This window comes from Oxyura jamaicensis, chromosome Z, assembly GCF_011077185.1.
Source record: "Oxyura jamaicensis isolate SHBP4307 breed ruddy duck chromosome Z, BPBGC_Ojam_1.0, whole genome shotgun sequence".
In the NCBI taxonomy this organism is placed as follows: Eukaryota; Metazoa; Chordata; class Aves; order Anseriformes; family Anatidae; genus Oxyura; species Oxyura jamaicensis.
The window spans coordinates 63,952,240-63,974,371 of NC_048926.1; the positions used below are offsets into that span (position 1 = coordinate 63,952,240).

General features: G+C 34.9%; 1 protein-coding gene across 9 annotated transcripts in view; it reads right to left on the bottom strand.

Moving 5' to 3' along the window:
• The window catches only part of CSNK1G3 (casein kinase 1 gamma 3), a 70,925-nt gene that overhangs the window by 13,706 nt on the left and 35,087 nt on the right, over positions 1-22,132 (bottom strand). For 6 of the 9 annotated variants that reach the window (XM_035310222.1, XM_035310223.1, XM_035310219.1 and 3 more), the window contains 7 exons: positions 15,802-15,950; positions 14,503-14,737; positions 6,125-6,210; positions 5,907-5,991; positions 2,693-2,841; positions 1,546-1,641; positions 785-880 (listed from right to left, as the gene is read on the bottom strand). In XM_035310222.1, the coding sequence (XP_035166113.1) occupies positions 785-880; positions 1,546-1,641; positions 2,693-2,841; positions 5,907-5,991; positions 6,125-6,210; positions 14,503-14,737; positions 15,802-15,950 (896 nt within the window). The remainder of the gene's footprint in view (positions 1-784; positions 881-1,545; positions 1,642-2,692; positions 2,842-5,906; positions 5,992-6,124; positions 6,211-14,502; positions 14,738-15,801; positions 15,951-22,132) is intronic. The other 3 variants (XM_035310225.1, XM_035310220.1, XM_035310226.1) reach the window with 1 other exon arrangement.

Sequence of the window (22,132 nt, forward strand, 5' to 3'; positions counted from 1 at the left end):
ACAAAATAAGTTATTTTCATTTCAGACCAAAAGCTCAAAACTATATGCAGATTGGCAGTTGGCACTCTGAATCCTTCTGCATTCGATTTAGATTTTTTTATGTAGTGTTCCAACCATTCCACCCCAGAGTGTGTTCAAAGATGAAGACAACAAAAAATAAAGTTTAGAGTACACCAGGAAAAAAAAAAAAAAAAAAAAAAAAAGCTCTTTGAAGACAACAGAAACAAATAATAAAGGAAAAAATGTTGGTTTCTACTAATTTTTGTACGGATAAGTGTGAAGTACTGTCCTGGTAAACATTCTTCTAGTCTCCTAGTGTTTGAAGAAAAGTAGCAGTTGAAGTTCAGGTAAAATCTGCAATTAGTGCTTTCATTTGGAGTTTGCTTAAGGAACGTAAAGCGTGACTTGAACAATCGTGAACTAAGCTAATAGCGTATTAGCTGCTAGTAAAACTGAGTAACATACCAAATGTCAAAACTTCAGTTGGTCACACTGATGTAGGAACATATTCCTTCAGAAAGACAGATAATTCTGTTGTGTTAGACTATTTTTTTCTGTTTTAGTAAGAAGCATGCAGCAGATATTCCACATACAAAAAGACCTACAGTTTTCTGCACCTGTTTTAATTTCAGTTTGGCAATTGTCAACTTGTAAAGAATAGGTACATTCTGCACATAATTGGAAAGCAAGCTTAAGAGGTAAGCAGGAATCATTGCCATGCATTAAAGGAGACCAGCAATATGTAAAGTGAAAGCAATTGGTCAAGCAAAGAAGCAGAAAATACCTGTACTGAGCCACCGTGTCTGTCAGCTGCTAGATGAGCCTTCAAATCATGTGGATTGGCCTGCTGTGAGTTCCAAGCTGCCCTATGATCTATTGCCTATGTTTTTTTGAATGTATTAGGAAAATATGCAAAATGAAAATAAAAATTCAAAAAATAAACAATTCACTTATAAAATATTATAAATTATTTTTTTAAGCACTGAAGCACTACATAGTCAATTCCTATATAGACTATATATCAGCATTACCTACAGAGTATAATAAATTCATAAAGAAGTTACAAAGTATCTAAATTTTAAAAATCGTTATTAAAAAAATGAACAAAACCCACTAACACAACCCTGTAACTAAGCTTAGATAAAAGTCAAAGATTTAGCTTCTTAATATGTTTACTACCTTGGTCATTATCCTGTTTTTTTTTAAAAAAAGTAAAGATGTTAGAAATGCATGTTAAAACCCCAACAGATGATATAGGATAATGGGAAACGTGATTAAAAACAGAAATCAAAAAAAAAAAAAAGGCAGAAAATTTAATATTGATGCATGGTAAATTATATTATAGCATCAAAAAAAAGTAACTTATTACAATGTTGAAATCTCTACAGATGTGAAATACATTAACAAGGACCTACTTAAACGAAAAAAAATAAAGAAACCTGGAGTCAATTTTACTTTGAAGTTATAATAAAAGTAACAACAACATAGCACAGATCTTTAGATAAAAGTCAGAGTAATGCTGACAGTCTTATAAAAGCATTTTACCTGATTTTTGGATTGTTGCATCTTATCTCTGTGCTGATAAGCTTCTCTGTTTGATGACAGTGCAGTCTCTGAATGCATTGGACCCAATGGAGTAGGCTACAAATATAAATATGTAGCAACTGGTGAAAAAAATAAATTTCTAAGTCTTACCAAAAGTTATTAAATCATAATCCAAATAAATCCTTAAATCTGTCAGTCCCCCACAATCTAAAACTATAAAATTAAAGCAAAATTGTCACAAGATATTTGCCAATACCAGAAAGAAAAAAGCAAACCAAGTCTTACACAATTTCATGCATTAGCAATTCTAAGTATTATCAGATTACATTTTTTCTGAGAGAATTAAAGCTGGTATTTTCTGCATTTGTTTATGGGATATTTTGCTGACAATCTGAAAAGAAGCTTAAAGTAATTTTTAATGTTAAACACTGAAAAAATATTTAGCAATAAAATTCCACAATTCTTTCAAGGTGTCACACAAGGAACTTCAGGGTAAAATGTATAATCTAAAATTGTGCAACTTGCACAGACAATCCTTCTCCAATTTATTAGAAGAAGCAAGGAAAGCTCTGAGGTCTTGAAAAATTCACTTAATCGAAAAATTCACTTAATTCACTAACCCTTTCTTTAAAGAATATAAACACAGTATTTTCTGCAACTTTTATATTTACTGTGATGGAAACTGAAATCCTACATCTCATTTCAATAGAATAAAAAAAAAAAAGACAGTTTCTTCATAATGAAAAGCTAAATATCAGGAATATATGTCAGGTGCAGAGAAGTGACTGCTTTATGTTCTAAAAATGCTTGGAGTAAGGAAGTCCATAGAGGATGAAAATCTACACAATGACAACAATCACTTGCAAAGTTTTAAGCTTTCTTCAACTCAGAAAGCAGTCTAAATTCCTATAATTTACAGAGGTTTTATTGGATATTAAAAGTATACTTGGAAAGAGACTCAATATGAAGTACGTCAAACTAAAACACAATGTTTCAAAACACAATAGAAAGTGTGTTTGTCATAGGTGTTCACAATTCTAATTAGCTGCCATAAGATGTACTCATGTTCTAAAACTCAAGACTAACAGTGGCTCAAAACTGATCAAATAATAAAACAGTATCTTATTAATAGCTTATTCATACTCACCAACTGTTTGCCAGTCCAGTCATATTCATAATCAAACACATAGCCTTTTCGATCAAGTAAGTCAGTGAAGAGCTTTCTTAAATAGTCATAGTCTGGCTTTTCAAAGAAATCTAGCCTTCTTACATAACGCAGATATATAGCCATTTCCTCTATGTAAAAAAAAAAAAAACACAACTAATTGACACGTTTTAGTGGCATTCAAAAATAGTATTTATTACAGTATTTTAAAATAACTTCTGTCTTAACACAAAACATGAATAATGGCTCACCATGCATGTGTGCATTACCAGAAAGAAGCATTGCTTCATAATAATTATATTCTTGAAGATATACTGCCACATTCCAAGTACATCCTACAAAATGATTCCCCCTACAGTTTTACTTTTGCATTACCTGTAAGACAGGTCATGTAAGACAACTCATCTTTCACTTAACCTTTCAATCCTTTCACGCATAATAATATCTTTTCATGCATAATAATGTAAGAAAAATGTGGGGAGGGAAATGCCTCCACTTTTCAACTTTTCTTCAATGTTTTGCATACAGACAAGCCTAAGGAAAGGTAAAGAAGGGGTATATATAGGACAGGGTGGACTGTGTCTCTAGGAACATGTGTTACTGAATGCAAACTTCCCTTCTGAGAGGATCTACAACTACTTTCTGAAATGAGAAGCTCCACTGTCCTGTCACATAGTATAGGCTGTGATATTGATAAGGTGAAACACCTGATCTGAGTCCTGACGCATAAATTCCGGACAGGCAGAGATCTTGAAATCCAAATTGCTTTGAATCCTTTGAAGTCCATGAAAGAGTGGGACACCACATACTGATAACTCATTCTGAGAAAAGCAATGACTCCTCACACTAGCCAAAAAGACTATTCAAATGACTCCAAGGCAGAAGAGAAAGCTCACACAACTACATGATCAGAGAGTCAGAGGATGAATAGGGGTCAATGTAGTTTCCACCAGCGCCCGCTGATCCTCACAATAAGTATGTGAGAAACAGAACAACAATATCACCGCATGCCTTCCCTCACCTACACATCAGATTTCCATTAAGTGTGAAGGACCAGACATTTTGTAGTAGAAACAAGGTACCTGCCCTCTAACAGAGGATTGAAGAGAAGCGTACAGGAGACTGAGCTACACCAAGTTAAACTCTTCCAGAGGCAGAGGGGTAGAAAGAGGGTTTGAGACTAGCTTGGAAAAAATAATTTGGAATGCAGTTTAGTGATGTTGCTGTCAGATATGGAGTTACTCTTATTCATTATTATTTGCAAGAATTGTACCATATACCTTCTACATTAGATTTAATGTATTTGTTTATGCTTGGTGAACTGATTTATGTTCAGACATTTTCTCTAATTCAGTTCTGTAATTAAAATCAATCTATTTTTTTTATTGAATACACTGAAAATTTGAAAAAGAAAAGCATCTGGAAAAAATGGAAATGGATTAATTTTTACAAGAGAGTTGGAAAGAAATTAAAGATGCCACACAGTACAACAAGCTTAGCCCAGAGTAAATCAGTTCCAGCCACATCTGCATAATTGGTTTTCACACAACTCCAGTGAAAGAAACTCCACAATCTCCTTAACAATCCCCTCCTGCTCTTCATTGCATATGAAACAGATGAGTTCAACTCTAAACAGTTTTACAGTGGATTACATCCTCTACTTTGTCTTTTTTTACTGTGAATGTAGTAAGCTTATTCCTTTCATGGCTGTACCAAGGCAAAAGGTACAGGGGAACTTAATTCCCTCACAGTCTTATTTTGGCCAAAACAATTCTATCACTTCAGTCTTTGGAAAGAGGTATAGCAAAAAAGTATCCCTGCTTTTGCACCCTTAAAATAAATTTCTTGAAGTACAGTTCCCAGAAATGAACATGCTGCTTCAGCTGCAGTTTTAAAGACTCAAGTACAGGAGAAATAGCAATTCATGCATCTTTTAGTTGATAAGTGGTTTATATAACTTGGTTTAGTACAGGTTTTTGTTTTTGTTTTTTTTTTTTTAAATGTAAGAGCATGACAGTATTCACTCATTTGCTTTGTGACTCATCTTTGAGTCACGTTACCTAAAGAACCTTTCCATGTCCAGTAATTTTTAATCTGGACTTGATCCTTTATTTATATACTATTGTGACTTATTGAACTGTACCTTGTATTTTTAGACTGTATTTATAATTTATCAAAATCCTTTCTTTCCAACCCCACTATCAAGCCCATGAATTTCAAATTTATCATTTGAAAGCTTAATAAGAATTTTCAATGATACAAGGCATTAACAAAAATACTGAGCAGCACCATCATAGATCTCTGTGGCATCCTGTTTCATTTTTCCAATTTGATAACAATGGCAAGTTCTTGGGTACCTCAAACAGTTTTATACTCTTTGTCCCATAGTAGATTCCTCTCGACTATGCTTTTAAGATTACTTATAAGGATATTTAAAAGCAGTGTCAAAAGCAAAAGTACTAAGGTTTCATGGCATTTAACATCTGCCTCTTGTCTTCAAGACCTGCTGTCTTGTCATAAAACACAATCAAATCTGTTTGTCATGACCTAGTCTCATCAAATCCTTTTGTCTATCAATATGCTGATTATCTTTGAAGGTGTTTATTTCTATTTTAGCAACAACACCATGCCTATCTTGTTTATTAGTCCAACTTTTTAGAAAGTATTTGCTTCCATCTGGTCTTCCAAGTACCTTATTGGGAGGTATCTTCTTTGCAGACACTTAAGAACTGTGTCACAGGAAATCACCTGCAAGTGTCACAGGAAATCACCTGCAAGTTATAAGTTTTTTTTATTTTTTTTAATATTATTTCAAGCTGCTTCTAATAATCATGTACCAGCTGAAAAGCAGATCCTTTTAAAAATGATTATGAAACAAATACCAAAATTTTGTGTTTGAAGGCAAAAGTGTAGACTAATCGCTTTAAGAATAATTATTTTTTTTTTAATGTTTCCTTAAGAATTACTTATCTTTGAACAACACCAGCATTAGTTCACTGCTTGTTCCAAAGGATATTATATATATGTATATATATATACACACACACTGTGGTGATAGATACTTGGAAGTTTTGTTTAATTTACTTTTAAAAAGAGGTATTAAAAAACAATGTTTTTTGTTTTTAATGAACACAATAGGTTCATTTTCTAAATCAACACATCAATACTCAAAATTTACATTAGCAGCAGACATTACCTGGGAAGTTTTCACACAGTACTTCTATAGATGTTGTTTGTTTTGTTTCTCCAATTTTCTGGTAACGTTCTTTTAATGTTTCAGCCTATGATAAAAGAGCAAAAGAAACTTATGAAGTCATACAGCTTTCAGACAAGCTTTCAGAAAGTAAAAGATCATACTGAGAAAAGCTGATGATCTAAAAACAGGAAGGAAGTGAAGATATAAAAAACTACTACCTTTAAACCTTGCCATGGAAGGCTTCCTCTGAGAAAATACATAAACATATGACCTAAAGCTTCCAAATCATCTCTTCTACTTTGCTCTGAAAGAAAATTCAAATATTATTTGAAGTCAATCTGCTTAATTTAACATAGTATTTTAAAGCTTAGGTTCAAAATTGTGTAAAAAGTAATTGAGAGGTGTAAAGTACTTGAAATCAAAACAAACATTTAAGGCTTCTTAAGTACTATAGCCTAAATTAAGAACAGAGGTAAATCAGAACGTGAAGATGCAGACTGCAACTATATAAAACTCAGTAGCACATTAAACAAATTATCATGCTATAATAAATTTATCTTATTTTAAAATATTTTTTGATCCTTTACATATGTAATTGCAGTTTTGTCCCACACTTTTTCATATATTAGTTATGGACTTGAAACAAGTTAAAAAAAAAAAAAAGGTTTAACTTAACTTATTTTTCATCTATAAAATCATGGAAGATGGTTGATTTCTCAGTCCCACTTTATGGAGTAAGCCAAAGGTCTTCTGAAGAAGGCTCACAAGTCTTATTATTTGATCAGAAAGCAGCATAAAGAGACATATACACATAGTCTACTCTCAGGTCTCACTGACTTAAAACTTAAGCAATGGAAGGAAATGTCTGGCATGAACCCTAACATTGCATCTGCAGTAACATCTGCAATGCACAATGGTATTCCTTCAAAAAATTTATAGAATGTTTGAAAAACAAGAGAGTAACAAACAAAATGCACTCTATTCAAAGTTTTCAAAATGCATTCCATATCATTTTAAAGTAAAATGAAATCTACTAAGGAAAATTCAATGTAATAGAATTAGTAAAAATCTTTAAAGGACTAGTAGAAAAGGAATTTTACATTTTCACATGACTTCATTCTGTTCTGCTGCTGAAAGAGCTGTTACACAGTGTATTATATTTTATAGTAACAGGCACTATTTCCCCTCTAACTTTGACTTCCTCCCTTACAGAAGGCAGAAAACCAAAATATTAGTATAGCTTCTACTCAGCATTGTCACAAAACCACTTTGCCTTGACAGCAAGAGAAATTGAACAGAAAAGTACATGACACGTTACATTTTGAACATGGGAATGTTAAAAAATCAAACCTGGCTTTGACCAGATCAACACAAAATATCACTGCAAAACCCTGCATCTGAACAACAGTTCTTAATAGAAAAAGAACAGTTTATTTATTACTGTTTTCTATGCCCGTATTCTCACTTGAACACCAAATAAAGCATGCTAGCAAGTAAATAAAAAAACACCAAAAATTATTATAATCCCAAGCTTGGACTACACCTAGCCCTTTGCTTCATCACACATCTGCCAGCCATATGGAGGTGCTTCTACAATCACTTCTCCTTCACACTTCTCCATCTTTCCAAATCCCATGCAAACACTCATCTTGTTTGCATCCGTTCTGCCACTCTCCTTGTCCACTGCTTTTTATGCTCTTTATGGGGTCGACATAGGGATAACAGGTACCTCGTGAGCACTGCTCAGAACAAATGCTTTTGCAAAGCAGTGCATGTGTTATGTATATCAGTTCAGTGGCTGCAAGAAAATGGTGGCAAAGCATAAAAAAATGTTACAAGTGTGCAACTCAAGGCCCATCTATGACTAATACTAAGGTATGGCTCTCAAAAATAAATCTGAAGGTTCTATTTGGTCTTTACTGATGGACAGTAATTCCTCCCTTTTGCATTAACTTCTACAGGTTCCACTAATAAAAAATAAAGCTCTTTGAAAAAAAAAAAAAAAAAAAAAAAAAAAAAAAAACACGTACACAATAGGAGCAATTGCTACTTCACTGGGAGCTATTTCTAAAAAAGGAGCAACTTTCAATTCTTAACCTGTAATGATTTCTTATTAAGATGTTTTTTGTATGAGCTCTGGGCAGTTTGAGATACTTCTGTAGAACAGTTCCATAGTAATTATTTAAAGGATGTGCCATTTGAGTTCATAATGCTCGCAAGATTCTACTGTGGGAAAGATTTTGGTGGTGACTTTGTTTGATTCTTTCATCATTGTTTGTTTTATGTTTTATATGGGAGAGGGATTATTATTTAGAATTCATTTGAGTTCTTTGCTCATAACTTCAACTTAAAATAGTAGTCAAATATCCTTTCTCTTGGATGAAATTTTTCAAGACAAGTCTGCCAACAAGAAGGCCAAGGTTTTTATTGCTACTGTTAGAGAAAGGGCTTTTGCAAGCTGTAAAAAACAAGCAGTGGACAAGCAGGAAGACAAGGATTTCAAGCATCAGCTGGAGGAAGAGTTGCTGGTATTTGCTGATCCTAGTGCATCACAAATTAACGAGATTCAGAGAATTTGTTCTGATATGATGATGTTGTAATATGATGTAATAAGATAAAAAAAAAACACAAGATTTTAGGGCACAGTCTCTCTCCCTCGAGGTGAGGTCACCTGAAGCCAGCGAAATTAGTCAGAAACTAATACCCATTATTTAGTTTACAAGCTATACATAAATCTTGACTCAAATATGTTGATTTCAATAAAAACTTGAACCTCATTCCTCAGGCTATCTCCAGAAATTACCTCTTCTTAGCCTACATGGTAAAGTAACCATAACAGGGCAAACAAGACATTTCAGTCTTAGTATGCATCCATTATAAACATCATACTCCCCCTCCAAAGAAAGTTTTACTGCTTGCTATAGGAATGCTAAAACAGGAGAAACTTACTATCTGTTTGGATCAGAAAACATGGGTTTAGCTGCCAGGAATGACTGCATGAGACTGTGCAATACTCAGGCTCTTTAGTATAATCACTAAGCAGATGGCAAGTGACATACCTACATGCCCTGTAGGTAGAGTCAAATCCTGTAGATTTGAAATTCGTCACTCAGAGATTTTAATCTTGTTCAAAATGATACAATTCCACACAATAGCATAATTTGAGGGAAAGAACAGCATCCCTTCATGAACAACATCATTATGTTTAAAAATGAAATTCTGCCTATTTCATAATAAACACATTGTATGCCATGTTGTTGGATTAAGAATAATGTGGGCTTTAAGCAAACTGTTTTCAGTTATGCCCTTATATGATAAAAAAAAAAAATCTAGCATATGTTAAGTCTGAATCTTGGAAAATTAGAATCTCAAATTGTTTTGTATTAGAAGCACCGTTTCATATAATTGTAAATTTCCAGGTTTTCTTTACACTGATAAAGTTATTCATCTCATATTACTTATTACCCTTACCCAAAAATAAACTGAGATCAAAGAACCACAAATTTTAGTATTATTTGTATTTCAGACATACTTATTTAGAGCAATATCATTTAATAACTATTATCATTCACTTCAAACATGCTGATTTACTGTGACAACAGAGCTCTGATACCTGCTCAGAACACAGCTTTGAAGCTATTCTACTAAATTGGCTAAAAAAGCAATTAATGTCTTGAAAATCAAAGTGCATTTTCATTATGAAAAATTAGGAGTAAAAATCCTGGCATAAAAGCAAACAACCAACAAAACCTTCAACCTCACTTGCTGTTCAAAAGCCACATTGTTCATTCCCCTTCTCTTTCATAGCAGAACACTTCACTAACCCTGACTCTGCTTGCCAGACATAATGGTTTGTATTAACCCCATAAAGGTTACGGCAATTTCACTTGCTGTATCTATCCAAGATCAATTCTTGAGCCTCACTAGCTCTTAGGCCTGCCTCTCTACAACCCTGCCCCTGAGGTTCAGCAATGATACAGTGATGAGGACTAGTCAATCTTTTAGGTGTGGGTACTAGGTCTGGAAAAAGATTTCATTCTGCCCCACTGACTCAGCAACAAGTGAGAGTTTCTAGGCCCTGAAAGGCTTTGGCCCCTTAACTGCAGAAGGTATTTTTTTCTTCAAGTTTATGAAAAAGCTCTAGAATGCAAGCTAGTACAGACATTTATTGTGAACAAAACTACGTTATGAAATGCACTAGCATTGATCCAATCTACAAATATTTTTGCTGATTTAGATTACAGAAAAGGCTGGTCCCAAGAAAATGTATTTTAAATTTAGAACATATGACAGCTCTGACAACAGAGTAGACCTACCAATGAAGGGCAGGGGGGCTTGAAGGAGGGGTGTTCTTTGTTTTGTTGCTGTTGTTGATGCATGCCTTTTTTTTTTTTTTCCCCTAAGATAATTACTGTTAAATTACTGTTAATTTCTTCATTTGGCCTTTCAATTAGCATTACAGGGCAAAGCTGTTTCGTTCCCAGGAGTCTCAGCTGTTTGTGGTAAAATAACTAACCTCTGCCTCTTCAATAATCAAGCACTACCAGGAAAAGACCAATATAAGCAAGGATATCCGTCATTCCCAAGACACCATTAGATGTACCCATTTTATAGCAATTACCACTTCATTTGACCACACTTCCTTTAACCAATAAATTAAAACAGAAACCTAGTACACTATTTTTCTGAATTTATGGAAATCCCCCAATTACCAATATAGATTTCCAGCAAATACAAAAAGATCACAGGACTCTTACAGATGGAGATTTTTAGCTCCCATACAGAATCTACATTCTCTGGAATCCCACTCTCCCTTCCTGAAAATGAAAGGAAGGGAAGAAGCATGAAATAATTTCATCCCCAAGAAAAGTTAAATTACAGAAGCAAGTGTGCCAACCAAATGCTGAAAAGGGCTACAGAATATCTTTATTTCCCTCGAATAGTTATCTGAATAAATCCACATTATTTTTCACGTAGACAAAATATCTTCTATTCCAGATACAAACTTCCAGTGTGGTACAAAGCCACTAGGAACATTTGACCAAATGCACATTTTGAGAAAAAAGATAACTGATTTTTTTAAGAAAAAATATTGCAACTAATTTTAAAGCTCTTTAGCTCTAATATGGTTTAAAAACATTGACATTTTTGAAGTCTTTACCTGGTGAAGAATAGTAAATCTAGCACATGATAAGCTTACAATAGTTCAGTTACTTCTTACACATGCAATTACTATGTGAACACATGCAGACTTGAGGGCAGTTTCATGTACCATGCTTTTTTCAATGCATGAGTGGGTGGGCTTTCATTATATGGATATATTAGGAATATGCTATTCTACCTGTTTTAATTAAGAGACTGCTTCTGATCAAGCAGTTCAAAACTCACTGACATCAACACTGACAAGACCTGGAATATCAACAAATTTATCATTATTGTGAAAATAGAAACTATCTGTTCTAGCACTTCAGTAAAACTATCTAGCACTTCAGTAAATACTGCTGTATCATTAGAATAGGTTTCTTTTCAAACACTAAATTATTTGCTGAATTAAAGCTGGCATATTGTACTCCATTTCGTAAGTGGGAAAAAGGCCAAAAAGTGTTCTACTAAGCCAGTTTTCAGAAATTATTTCAATACCTTTGTGGAAATAATTTAAGTAAGAAAAAAATGAAAAGATTATTTTTACACGACTGGCATGCCATAACAAGATAAAATATGAGTATAAACTAATGACAACTACCTCTAATAAATAACAAATCAAGCATTACCAGGTTGCCTTGAGACATTGTAGAGCCTTCACCACTGGAGATACTGAAAAGCTGTTTGGACATGAACCTCAGCTCTAGGTGGCCCTGACTGAACAAGCAATTGGACCAAATGACTTCCAGAGCTTCCTTCCAACACCAACCATTCTATCACTGGAATCCTACTTGAATTCCTACTGGAATTCTTCTACTGGAATCGCTGCTGGATTCTTTCTTTACTTGTCAAGGGTTGGCAGACACTTCCATAACGACTAAAGGAACCACAGTGGCCATGATGCTATGGCAAATGTGAACAAGATCTCTAAAGCCATGCACATCAAAAACAGTAATTTGTGTTTTTAAATCTGTGGATTGCTTTTTCAGACACTTAATATACAAAAGTGCACATTTTGTTCATGTCAGTCTTGTGAAGAAGTTGCTGAAGTTTGTATTATCAGAAAATGAAATTTGTGAGACTGATGACAAAAAAATCCCTCAACTTGCCAGCAAAAGTTCTCATCTGTTTCATTTCATCTGTTCAACTACAAAGTGACAGTTAAAACCGGTATGTATGTTCATTAACTTAAATACGAAAACTTCAGTCTTAGAACAGAAAGGCAGACTAGTTATTTCATTTTTCCTTTAAACATAAACCCACTTGCTATAAGCTCAGCCAAGCAAGATACACTCCGTGATACTCAGAGCCAAAAGTCTCAATTGCTTCTCACAAGACAAGGCTATATGCTATAAATTAAATATATTTGATAAACAATATTCTTTAAACTCATGCATTCCTGATGTATAAATACCAAGAATTACACCAGTGCTTCAAATGCCTACCAGAAATTCTCAAATGTGTTTTACTTTAATTAATCCCATTCTGACTACAGAAGCAACCACACAGAAAATGAAAAGATGGTCAGAAGTGCACCTTTAAAAAGGGAAGCAATTATTATTTAGCCTATTCTTAAAATTTCCCCCTAGAACATGTATTTAAAGAAGTTAGCCACCCTGCAAAGATGTTCTCAGACCATGGGACTGCCAGTGAGATTTTAAAATCTACAAAAAGGCTACCGCCAACATCAGGATTAAAATACAAGACAGCTATACATTAAACAGTGCTTCTTCTGTTTCTCTAAAACATGTAGTATGTAAGTGTGTTATAAGTTATTTCAATGTAGATGAAAAGTACCCAAACAGAACTCTTACCATATATGAGTGGGGTGGCCATTCAGCCATTGTCTAATGCTACTAGAAGCCTTCCACTACTTACAAGGGGCTTATAAGAAAGATTCTATGAGGGAGTGCAGTGACAGGTGAAAATCACTTTAAATTAGAAGTGCATAGATCTAGATTAGATATTAGGAACAAACTCTTCACCATGAGGGTGGTGAGGCACTGGACCAGGTTGCCCAGAGAAGTTGTGGATGCCCCATTCCTCAAAGTGTTCAAGGCCAGGTTGCTTAGGGGTTTGAGCAACCTGGTCTGGTGGGAGGTGTCCCTGCCCATGGCAGGGGGGTTGGAACTGGATGGGCTTTAAGGTCCCTTCCAACCCAAAACTTTCCATGAATAATACTAATAAACCCTTCCAATAGCCTGGAGACCTTACATGCACTGTCAGTCTTACACATGAACATACACCATAGCTATACATATACCTGCTTCTTTCTCCCTGTATATGTAGCTGAGAAAGATCTTTCTAATTTATGTTGAGACTGAGGCAGAAATCAAGAGAAAACCATAAACAGGTGGAACAGTTCCGTACTGATTAAATTAAAAATTTGCCTATAGACAAGGTAACTCATTTCTTCCTATTTTGAAGAAAGATATAAAGGCTGAATATATGTGCCTGTAACTGTTATTAAGGAAATCTATTGCAACGGTATTAAAAAAAAAAGTAAAAAATCAAACCACTACAAAACATTCACCATCATTTCCTCAGGTATGTCTGCTCACCACTAACTGAACTTGTTGGATTTTATTGATTAAACCCCTCTATCACTCTAAGAAATACATGAACAGTATCACATTTGTCCTATTAACATGAACTGTAAGTACTGTGCAACAATGTTTCTGACCGATTCAAACAGCAACCTATTTACCATACAATTATATGCTACTAATTTACACAAATTCAAAGATGTCAGCCTTATTGTCACTAGAAATATTCTACACAACTGGTCTGGTGGGAGGTGTCCCTGCCATGGGACAAAGCAAAAACTGCCTCGTATGCTCATGCACCTTTTTCCAGGTAAATTTATTCCTTCAATGAAAATTATTTCTCTCTATATATATTCTGTCATTTCCTTAATCCATCACGTTTGCAACACAAGCATAATATTTGGCTACTCTGACAAAGCCTCATTAGCAGTATAGCCATTAAAAAAAATCAGCAAGTCTGCATGAAAATGGAAACTACTATTATTGCATTAGGCTAATATTCCTATACTAATATTCCACTATTATTCCATTTCAAAGGGATCAAAAAACCTGGCAAGGCAGCATAGAAAACCCATATCACTGCAATCTATTAACCTGGATATCTTTCTCAACAGTATCTACCTTTATTTTTCCCATAGCATACTTCTGATGTGAAGATGTTACAATATAAAGATACACCTCTTCTTTTGGATAACTAAAATATATAACATAAATGCTTGCTGAGACACAATCATGATCAACAGAGATCCAGATAACCTTATTTCCATAAATAGCATTTTAGCAAGTCCAAACTACTTTTGAACAGTACTTCAAACTTCACACTGTAGAGAAAAATTACAACTTGAAAAGATGATTTCATACAAATGACAGCTGCTAATTCTTGTTTCTGCATTTAAAAGCACACGTACCTTTTCCTAGATGTGTATTTATACTCATGTATCTAGCTGTTCCTGTAAGGCTCTTGTGTTCTTGATATGGTATGTGCTGCTTCGTTTCTGGATCTATATACTCCTTTGCCAAACCAAAGTCTATAATATGAATAATTTGCTGGGTTTTGTTTCCAGGTTGTCCTATTAAGAAGTTTTCAGGCTTAACATCTCTGTATATCAAGTTCTTTGAATGGACATACTCCATACGAGAAATCTTTAATAAAACGAAAAAATGACAAAGTTTAGTTTAAGCTTCAGGTTGCCACATGAACTTGTGGTAGAAGCTAAACATCTTACATTTGGTTTATATTTAGAAGAAGTCACCCCTCTTACCAAACAGCTATTGGTCTTAATACAGTACCACCCTGCCAATGAAAACTGTACACATGCCCTTAGTAGATACACCAAATCATGTATAGGAAACCAGACATTAGACACGAATCATTATATAATAGGGGTTGCTCTTTAAGAATAGCTGACGCTACATATATTTTGTGCGTATTACTAGGCATAGTTTTAATGAATAGTTTCCATTAACCAGAAATTATGTCACTAAAACAGTGAGAAAACAAGTTCCACATAGATCTACTATATATTAAAGGAATAAAACCTTTATGCCAGTAGAAGAGAAGTGCTGGAATTCCACCAAAATACATATAGTCCCAATATCAATATCTATTTATAGAGTTGGAGACTCAATACCTTTAACATTTCATAAGGATTTACTTAAAGCACATTATATCAAGGCAAACATGCAATGCCTTGTGTCTTCCTTCCATCAAACACGCTTGTCCTACTGGAAACCAAATCACAAAATGCTTCAAAAAAATCTGACAAATTTTTCACTGAATAACTTTGTTATATTTTAGTATTTCTGGAGGATTTTTTTCTTCTCTTTGTTCCTGAGAAAGCACAGGTTAAATATTTATGCTGTTTAGGAATCCTAGCTTCCATCTCCTTTCATAATTACAATTATTTGTATTTCAAGAAGATGTTGTTTTTCATTGTGTATGTCAAACTAAAATCCACGATTTCAGATTGTCGTTATGTAAGAGACTCAGAAGATAATGATAGTACATTCATGCAGTGATTTTTGAAAAATTAGAACAAGGCAAGTGAAAATGATATAAAGTCAATCATCCTGCTAAAATTGTATCACAGCCATAAATACCAATTTAAAACATGCTAAGCAAAAGTCTTTGAAGTGAAATGAGTATTTAAATCATTGAAGACTAAGTTACTCTAATGAACATTTGAATTTAAATCTGTTCTACTTACCAACTGTATGGCTATCATAAGAACGGTTTTAAGAGAAAACTTCCTATCACACAAGTCAAATAAGTCTTCCAGACTAGGTCCAAGTAGTTCTAGCACCATAGCATTATATTTGCCACATGGGCCAAAATAGTAGACCTGAGGTAGTCCATCTGTAGAAGAGAGATACAATGTAATTATAAGGGGTTAAGTAACGTTAATGAACATAACAATAAAATTCCGAGCTGACTTCAAGATGATCTTAAATAAAAAAATACTTCTGTATTTCACAAAAAAGCAACAACAAAATCTTGTAAAAGATACAAGTAAAAGGTAAAACACGAGTAGTGAAAATAGTATCAGTAGTATTAAATGTCTTAAGAACATTACGTTTCACTTATGAAAAAATTACAATCTTTTATAGAAAAAAAATCTGTTGGGTTTTGTAAAAGCAAATTGAAACGGGATTCAAAAAGGTACTGGGAGCTTTTAAATAAACTTATTTAAAAAAAAAAAGTTTTCTACATTAAAATTTTTACATTAAGGCTATGTTCAGGAGATAAAGCAATATTCAGGAGTAAAATGCTTTATATTAACCATTTAAAAATCTGAAAGAGATTAATGAATATTTAAGCTTCATGAGACTTAAGTTTCAGATGCATTATCAGAATAGAAATGCCATAGATAACAAACTGTTGTAGTCATTGCTTGTTAGCATTAATAGTTTTCAAATATGAGCTAGCAGCACAAACTTGCAAACCAGAAGGCAAACTGCATCCTGGGCTACATCAAAACAGGAGCAGCCAGCAAGCTGAGGAAGTAGATTATTCCCCTTTGCACTGAGGGGCCCCACCTGGAGTGCTGCATCCAGGTCTGTGGCCCCCAGCACAAGAAGGATGTGGACCTGTTCGAATGAGTCCACAAGAGAGCTAGAGATGATCAGGGGGCTAGAGCACCTCACATACGAAAAAAATCTGAAAGAACTCAAAGTGATATGGCTCTGGGGAGATCTCATAGCAGCCGCTCAATGCCTAAAGGGGGCTTATAAAAAAAAAGAGTGACGTTTTGCCCAGGAATATAGTGAGAGGACAAGGGGAATGGCTTTAAACTAAAAGAGGGTAGGTTTAGATCAGATTTAATGAAGAAATTCTTGGTGGTGAGGTACTGGACCAGGTTGCCCAGAGAAGCTGCGGATGCCCCGTCCCTTGAAGTGTTCAAGGCCAGGTTGCATAGTGGTTTGAGCAGCCTGGGCTGGTGGGAGGTGTCCCTGCCCATGGCAGGGGGGTTGGAACTGGATGGGCTTTAAGGTCCCTTCCAACCCACAACATTCTATGATTCTATGATGAAATATAATCATTTTCTACTTAGATTTGCACTGTCTTCTCTTCCTTGATTACTTTTGCTTTCTGTATAAATGGCATGTACTAGAAAACATTTTTCTTAAATCGAAGTTGATTCATTACAAATCTAAACACCACCAAGTCAAAGTCTTTTTAAAAAAAATCTAGATTTCTAATAAAGTGTGGGGTACACTGAGATGTATTAATTAAACTGTATGAAGGACAGCTGTGTTTTTTTAATGTACTCATAAGAAACGATGACAAAAGGAGTTTTCATAAATCTCAAGGGGAACACATGATAAAACAATTCACACTGATTCCACTTCTAAAGTATCCCATCAAATACTCCCCTAAATTGCTTAAATTCCTTTGAAAATTGAAGTCACGGTGTCCAGAAATGAACCACTAACTCCTACACCATTAAATCATTAAAGTGATTTAGAAGAAAAATATCTTTGAATTAAAATAGAATTTCACATTTTAAAACTTTATGGTAAGAAAGAAAGTTTTAAATCTGTAGTTGCGTATTTTTTACTTTGAATTTTGTTAAAATAAAGAACAAGATCAGAAAAAAACGTTATACATTTCCAGACAAAACATATCTAAACATAAATATCTCACTACACTTTCCACTAACAATCTCTTAAATACTGTGTGAATAAGTATGAAATAAACCTATTGAGAGGGGCAAAAGGCTAATTTATTGTTAAAGCTGCATTTATTTTCTAATCTTACATATAACAAACTGTATTTAAGGTTCTCTTGAATTTAAAACTAAGAATTCTTAACCACTTGTTTTATTTCACTTTAAAAACAATCAAGTCATTTCCATTAGCAGTATCACAGAAAAGCATGTTAAACTGTGGGTTAAATGCAGTCTAAAATGTGAACTGGCATCCTGATGCCTTATTTCCTGATAGATAAATAGCCCTTAAATTTTCCTGATATAAAAGTAAAAACAGTGACACAAAACTTTTCAAGAACACGTTTTGCTAATTTGCTTGTCATAAAAAGTGCATGAAAGGACTGTATGTTTTTCCTTTCACTTGAGCTGTTCTATGGTCTCTCTTATTACAATCCCGTACTACATAGAACAACCATACCCATTTTCAGAACGTCCCAAACATTGGATGTTGTCTTTCTTCTCTGAAGATAAAATGGAAGTTTATATATGAAAACACCCCTAACATTGGGTGTACTTTGAAGTACATCTTCTATGACAATGTGACATGCTTAGTGGATGAGAGAAAGGCTGTGGATGTGGTCTACTTGACTTCAGTAAGGCTTCTGACAACGTTTCCCACAGCATTCTCCTCCAGAAACTGGCTGCCCTTGGCTTGGACTGGTGTACGCTTCATTGGGTAAGAAACCGGCTGGGTAGCTGGGCCCAAAAAGTCGTGGTGAATGGAGTTAAATCCAGTTGGAGGCCAGTCACTGGTGGAGTCCCCCAGAGCTCAGTGCTGGAGACAGTCCTCTTTAATACACTCTTTAATACTCTTTAATAAAAGATGTTTAGATGTAGCGCTTAATGATACGGTTTAGTAGAGGACTTGTTAGTGTTAGGTCAGAGGTTGGACTCGGTGATCTTGGAGGTCTCTTCCAACCTAAATGATTGTGTGATCTCAAATTTTCCATACCTTAGTAAAGTGCTAATTTACACTCAAGCGACAGATGTATAACTGTGTCCAAAATCAACACCATTATATTTAAGCAAAACTAAAAGCAAACAAATGCAGCATTTGCTAAGAGCATTTTCCTTAATATATTTTCCTGCAAGTGATAACAATGAAAACATAACCCCTAACAACTAACTTGTAGACCTCCCATTTATTTATTTTTAATTATAACTATACCCCTATATACTCAACATGCATTATCATACCCATTCCAGAAAGAGTTTGCAATAGCAGCTCATTCCTACTAAGGAAGTAACATAAACCACATTGCATGAGAACATGGTACAACATGAGAACATGGTACAACAAAACTAGATTTTTAAAAGATCATCCCTAATCATCAAATAATGGCTCAGAAAAGCTGTCTGTACAGAAAAGGATATCATAATTCTAGATATCCCTAGCAGTTAAGTTTTCTGCATCCACTTTGTGGTTTGTGGAATTGCACATGGAAATGTGGATGACTATGCAGCAGTGAACTCTGTTATCCAACAGATGTACAAAAGTAAGTCCGAAAAAACAAACAACTGAGCACAGACAGGAAGAAAAAGAACAGTAATTAAGAAGAAAAGAACATCTGTGATGGTCTGAGACACATTACAAGAATCTCTGCGCTTGTATCTTCATGTTCAAAGATAAGAACTACAAAATTCTCCTCTATTAGAACTGCATTTTCTCTGTCTGTTTATAGCATTTAAAAATAAAAAAACTTCATAAATACGGAAGTCAGAAGATTTTGGGGCTTCATCTAGATTTCTAGAACTGGCTTTTGTGAATACAGGTGGAAGAAAAACGAGCTGTAGAAAGGAATTTATTGAGCATAATTTTCAGATTTGGAGACAGAGTTCCCAATTTCGGAAATGTGTTTAGAGGACAGGTCAAAAACACCCTTAGAACATGTATTCTACCTGATCATATCAGGTATGTAACATGATAAGAGCAGTACTTGTATTACCTCCAATACGAGATCTTCTGTCTAAACAAAGATATAGAATACCTAAAAATTGTAGTGCTTAATGTATTAAATTACTAACGCTGCAATATAAAAATGCAGTCTTTTGTCTAAAATACCCCATGCTTATAAAATTATTTCATATTAACAGCTCAAGGGACTATAAGATTTTACTAGATTAGACCTTGCTTTTGCTTAAAAACAATTACCTAACATCATTCCATCACTATAATATATTATTCCATCATTTCTATTCCATCATTTCTCCAGATCACCAGAAGTCAGGAACATGTACTAGTAATATGCTATTAACGAAGAATTAATGAAGAGCATCTGTTTTATTTGTTTTGTTTGTCACAATAAAGATTTAAGTAGAAGCTTTGTTATATAAATCTTCATGAAAAATAAGGTGAGTTAGAAAAAAAATTATTAACCCAGACAGCATCTGAACTATTCAAAAAACACCAATTTCCTAAAATAACTTCTGAAAATTAATTAGCAAATGCAAGACTTAGTTTATTAGTTTAAAATGAAATATTTTTATTCCTGTAAAAAAGTGATCACTTAAGAAAACAAACTCCTACCATGGGGAATATCTGCAAAAGCATAATATAATGTCTTCTTCCCAGCTTAATGACCACGTTATTTCTTATGGTTCAAAACACCAATAAAAAATCACTTATATTTGAACAAAAAATAGTCATAATTGTAGTGGGTTAGCCTGTTTACTGCATCATCGTTTTTATTAATAAGCTTTAACTGTTAGCTGAAATACCATAAACTCTCACTTATTCTGTATATTTTCATAGGATTTAAAGTATTATAATTTTCCAATCAATTTTGCCACACTTAATGTATATTATATTTTTGTTAATATAACAGCTATCCAGAAAATATTTATGTAGAAGGTTATAGAACATATTATATTTAATGTATTATATGCTATACAACACCATATAAATTATAGAGTATGCCATATTTACAACATACTTCATATTTTATAAAACCATGCTATCCTGGACATCGAGAGAGCAGAGTTTGGCCTCATCAGGCATCCTTGGTAGAATACCATTGGATAAAGCCCTGGAGGGAGGTAAAAGGGGCCCGAGAGAGCTGGTCAATATTCAAGGATCACCTCCTCCAAGTTCAGGAGGCACTGGCAATATTCCAACAAAGAGGAAGTCAGGCAAAAACACTGGGAGGCCTCCATCGAGGAACAAGCTGGTCCCAGCCAAACTCAAACAGAAAAGGGCCTACAAAGGGTGGAAGCATGGACAGGTAGCCTGAGAGATATAGAGAAACCATCTGAGAAGCTAGGGATAGATTATGAACACTAAAGCCCTATTAGAATTAAATTTGGCTAGGGACATCATGGGCAACAAGTCTTCCATAGGTACCTCAGTGATAAAAGGAAAGTAAGGAAATTGTGAGCCCTGTCCAGAAGGAAACCTGTTTACTTGGGAAATGGAGAAGGCTGAGGTACTCAGTGACATTTCTGCATCAGTCTTCACTGGCAAGCACTATATAGCCACATAGCCCATGTCCCTAGCCACATAGCCCATGTCCCAAAAGGCAAAGTCAGGGACTGGGAGAAAAGAACTGCGCACTCCGGAAGATCAGGTTCAAGACCAGCTAAGGAACCTAAAGGTCCTTACAAGACAACAAGTCCATGGTGCTTGATGAGATATAGCCACAGGTCCTGAAGGAACTGGCAAATGAAGAGGCTAGGCTACTATCCATCACATTTGAGAAGTCGTGGCAGTCTGGTGAAGTTCACACTGACCGGAAGAGGAGAAACATAATGCCCCTTTTTAAAAATGGCAAAAAAAAATGAAAACCTGGAGATCTACAGGTTGGTCCGTCTCACCTGTGCCTGGCAAGATCATGGAGCAGATCCTCCTGGAAACTGTGCACATGGAAAATAAAGAGGTGACTCATGACAGCCAACATGAATACACTAAGGGCAGACCGTGTTGGACAAACCTGGCGGTGATCTTTGATGTAGTAATCTGTGATGTAGTTACAGCATTGGTGGATTGGGGAAGAGCAACTGACATCATCTATCTGGACTTGTGCAAAGCATTTGATGCTGTCTTGCATTATATCCTTGTCTCTAAACTGGAGACATGGATGTGGCAGACGGACCACTTGATGGGTAAGGAATTGGCTGAATGGTCACAGAAGTAGCTGCAGTCAACGGCTCCAAGTCCAGGTGGAGACCAGAAGTGGTGGTCCTTAGGAGTCAGTATTGGGACTGGTGCTGTTTAACATCTTTGTCAGCTATGTGGACAGTAGGATTCAGCAAGTTTGCTGATGACCACACCACACAGCTCGGTCTCAGCACACTGGAGGGAAGGAATGATATCTGGACTGTCCTGGACAGGCTT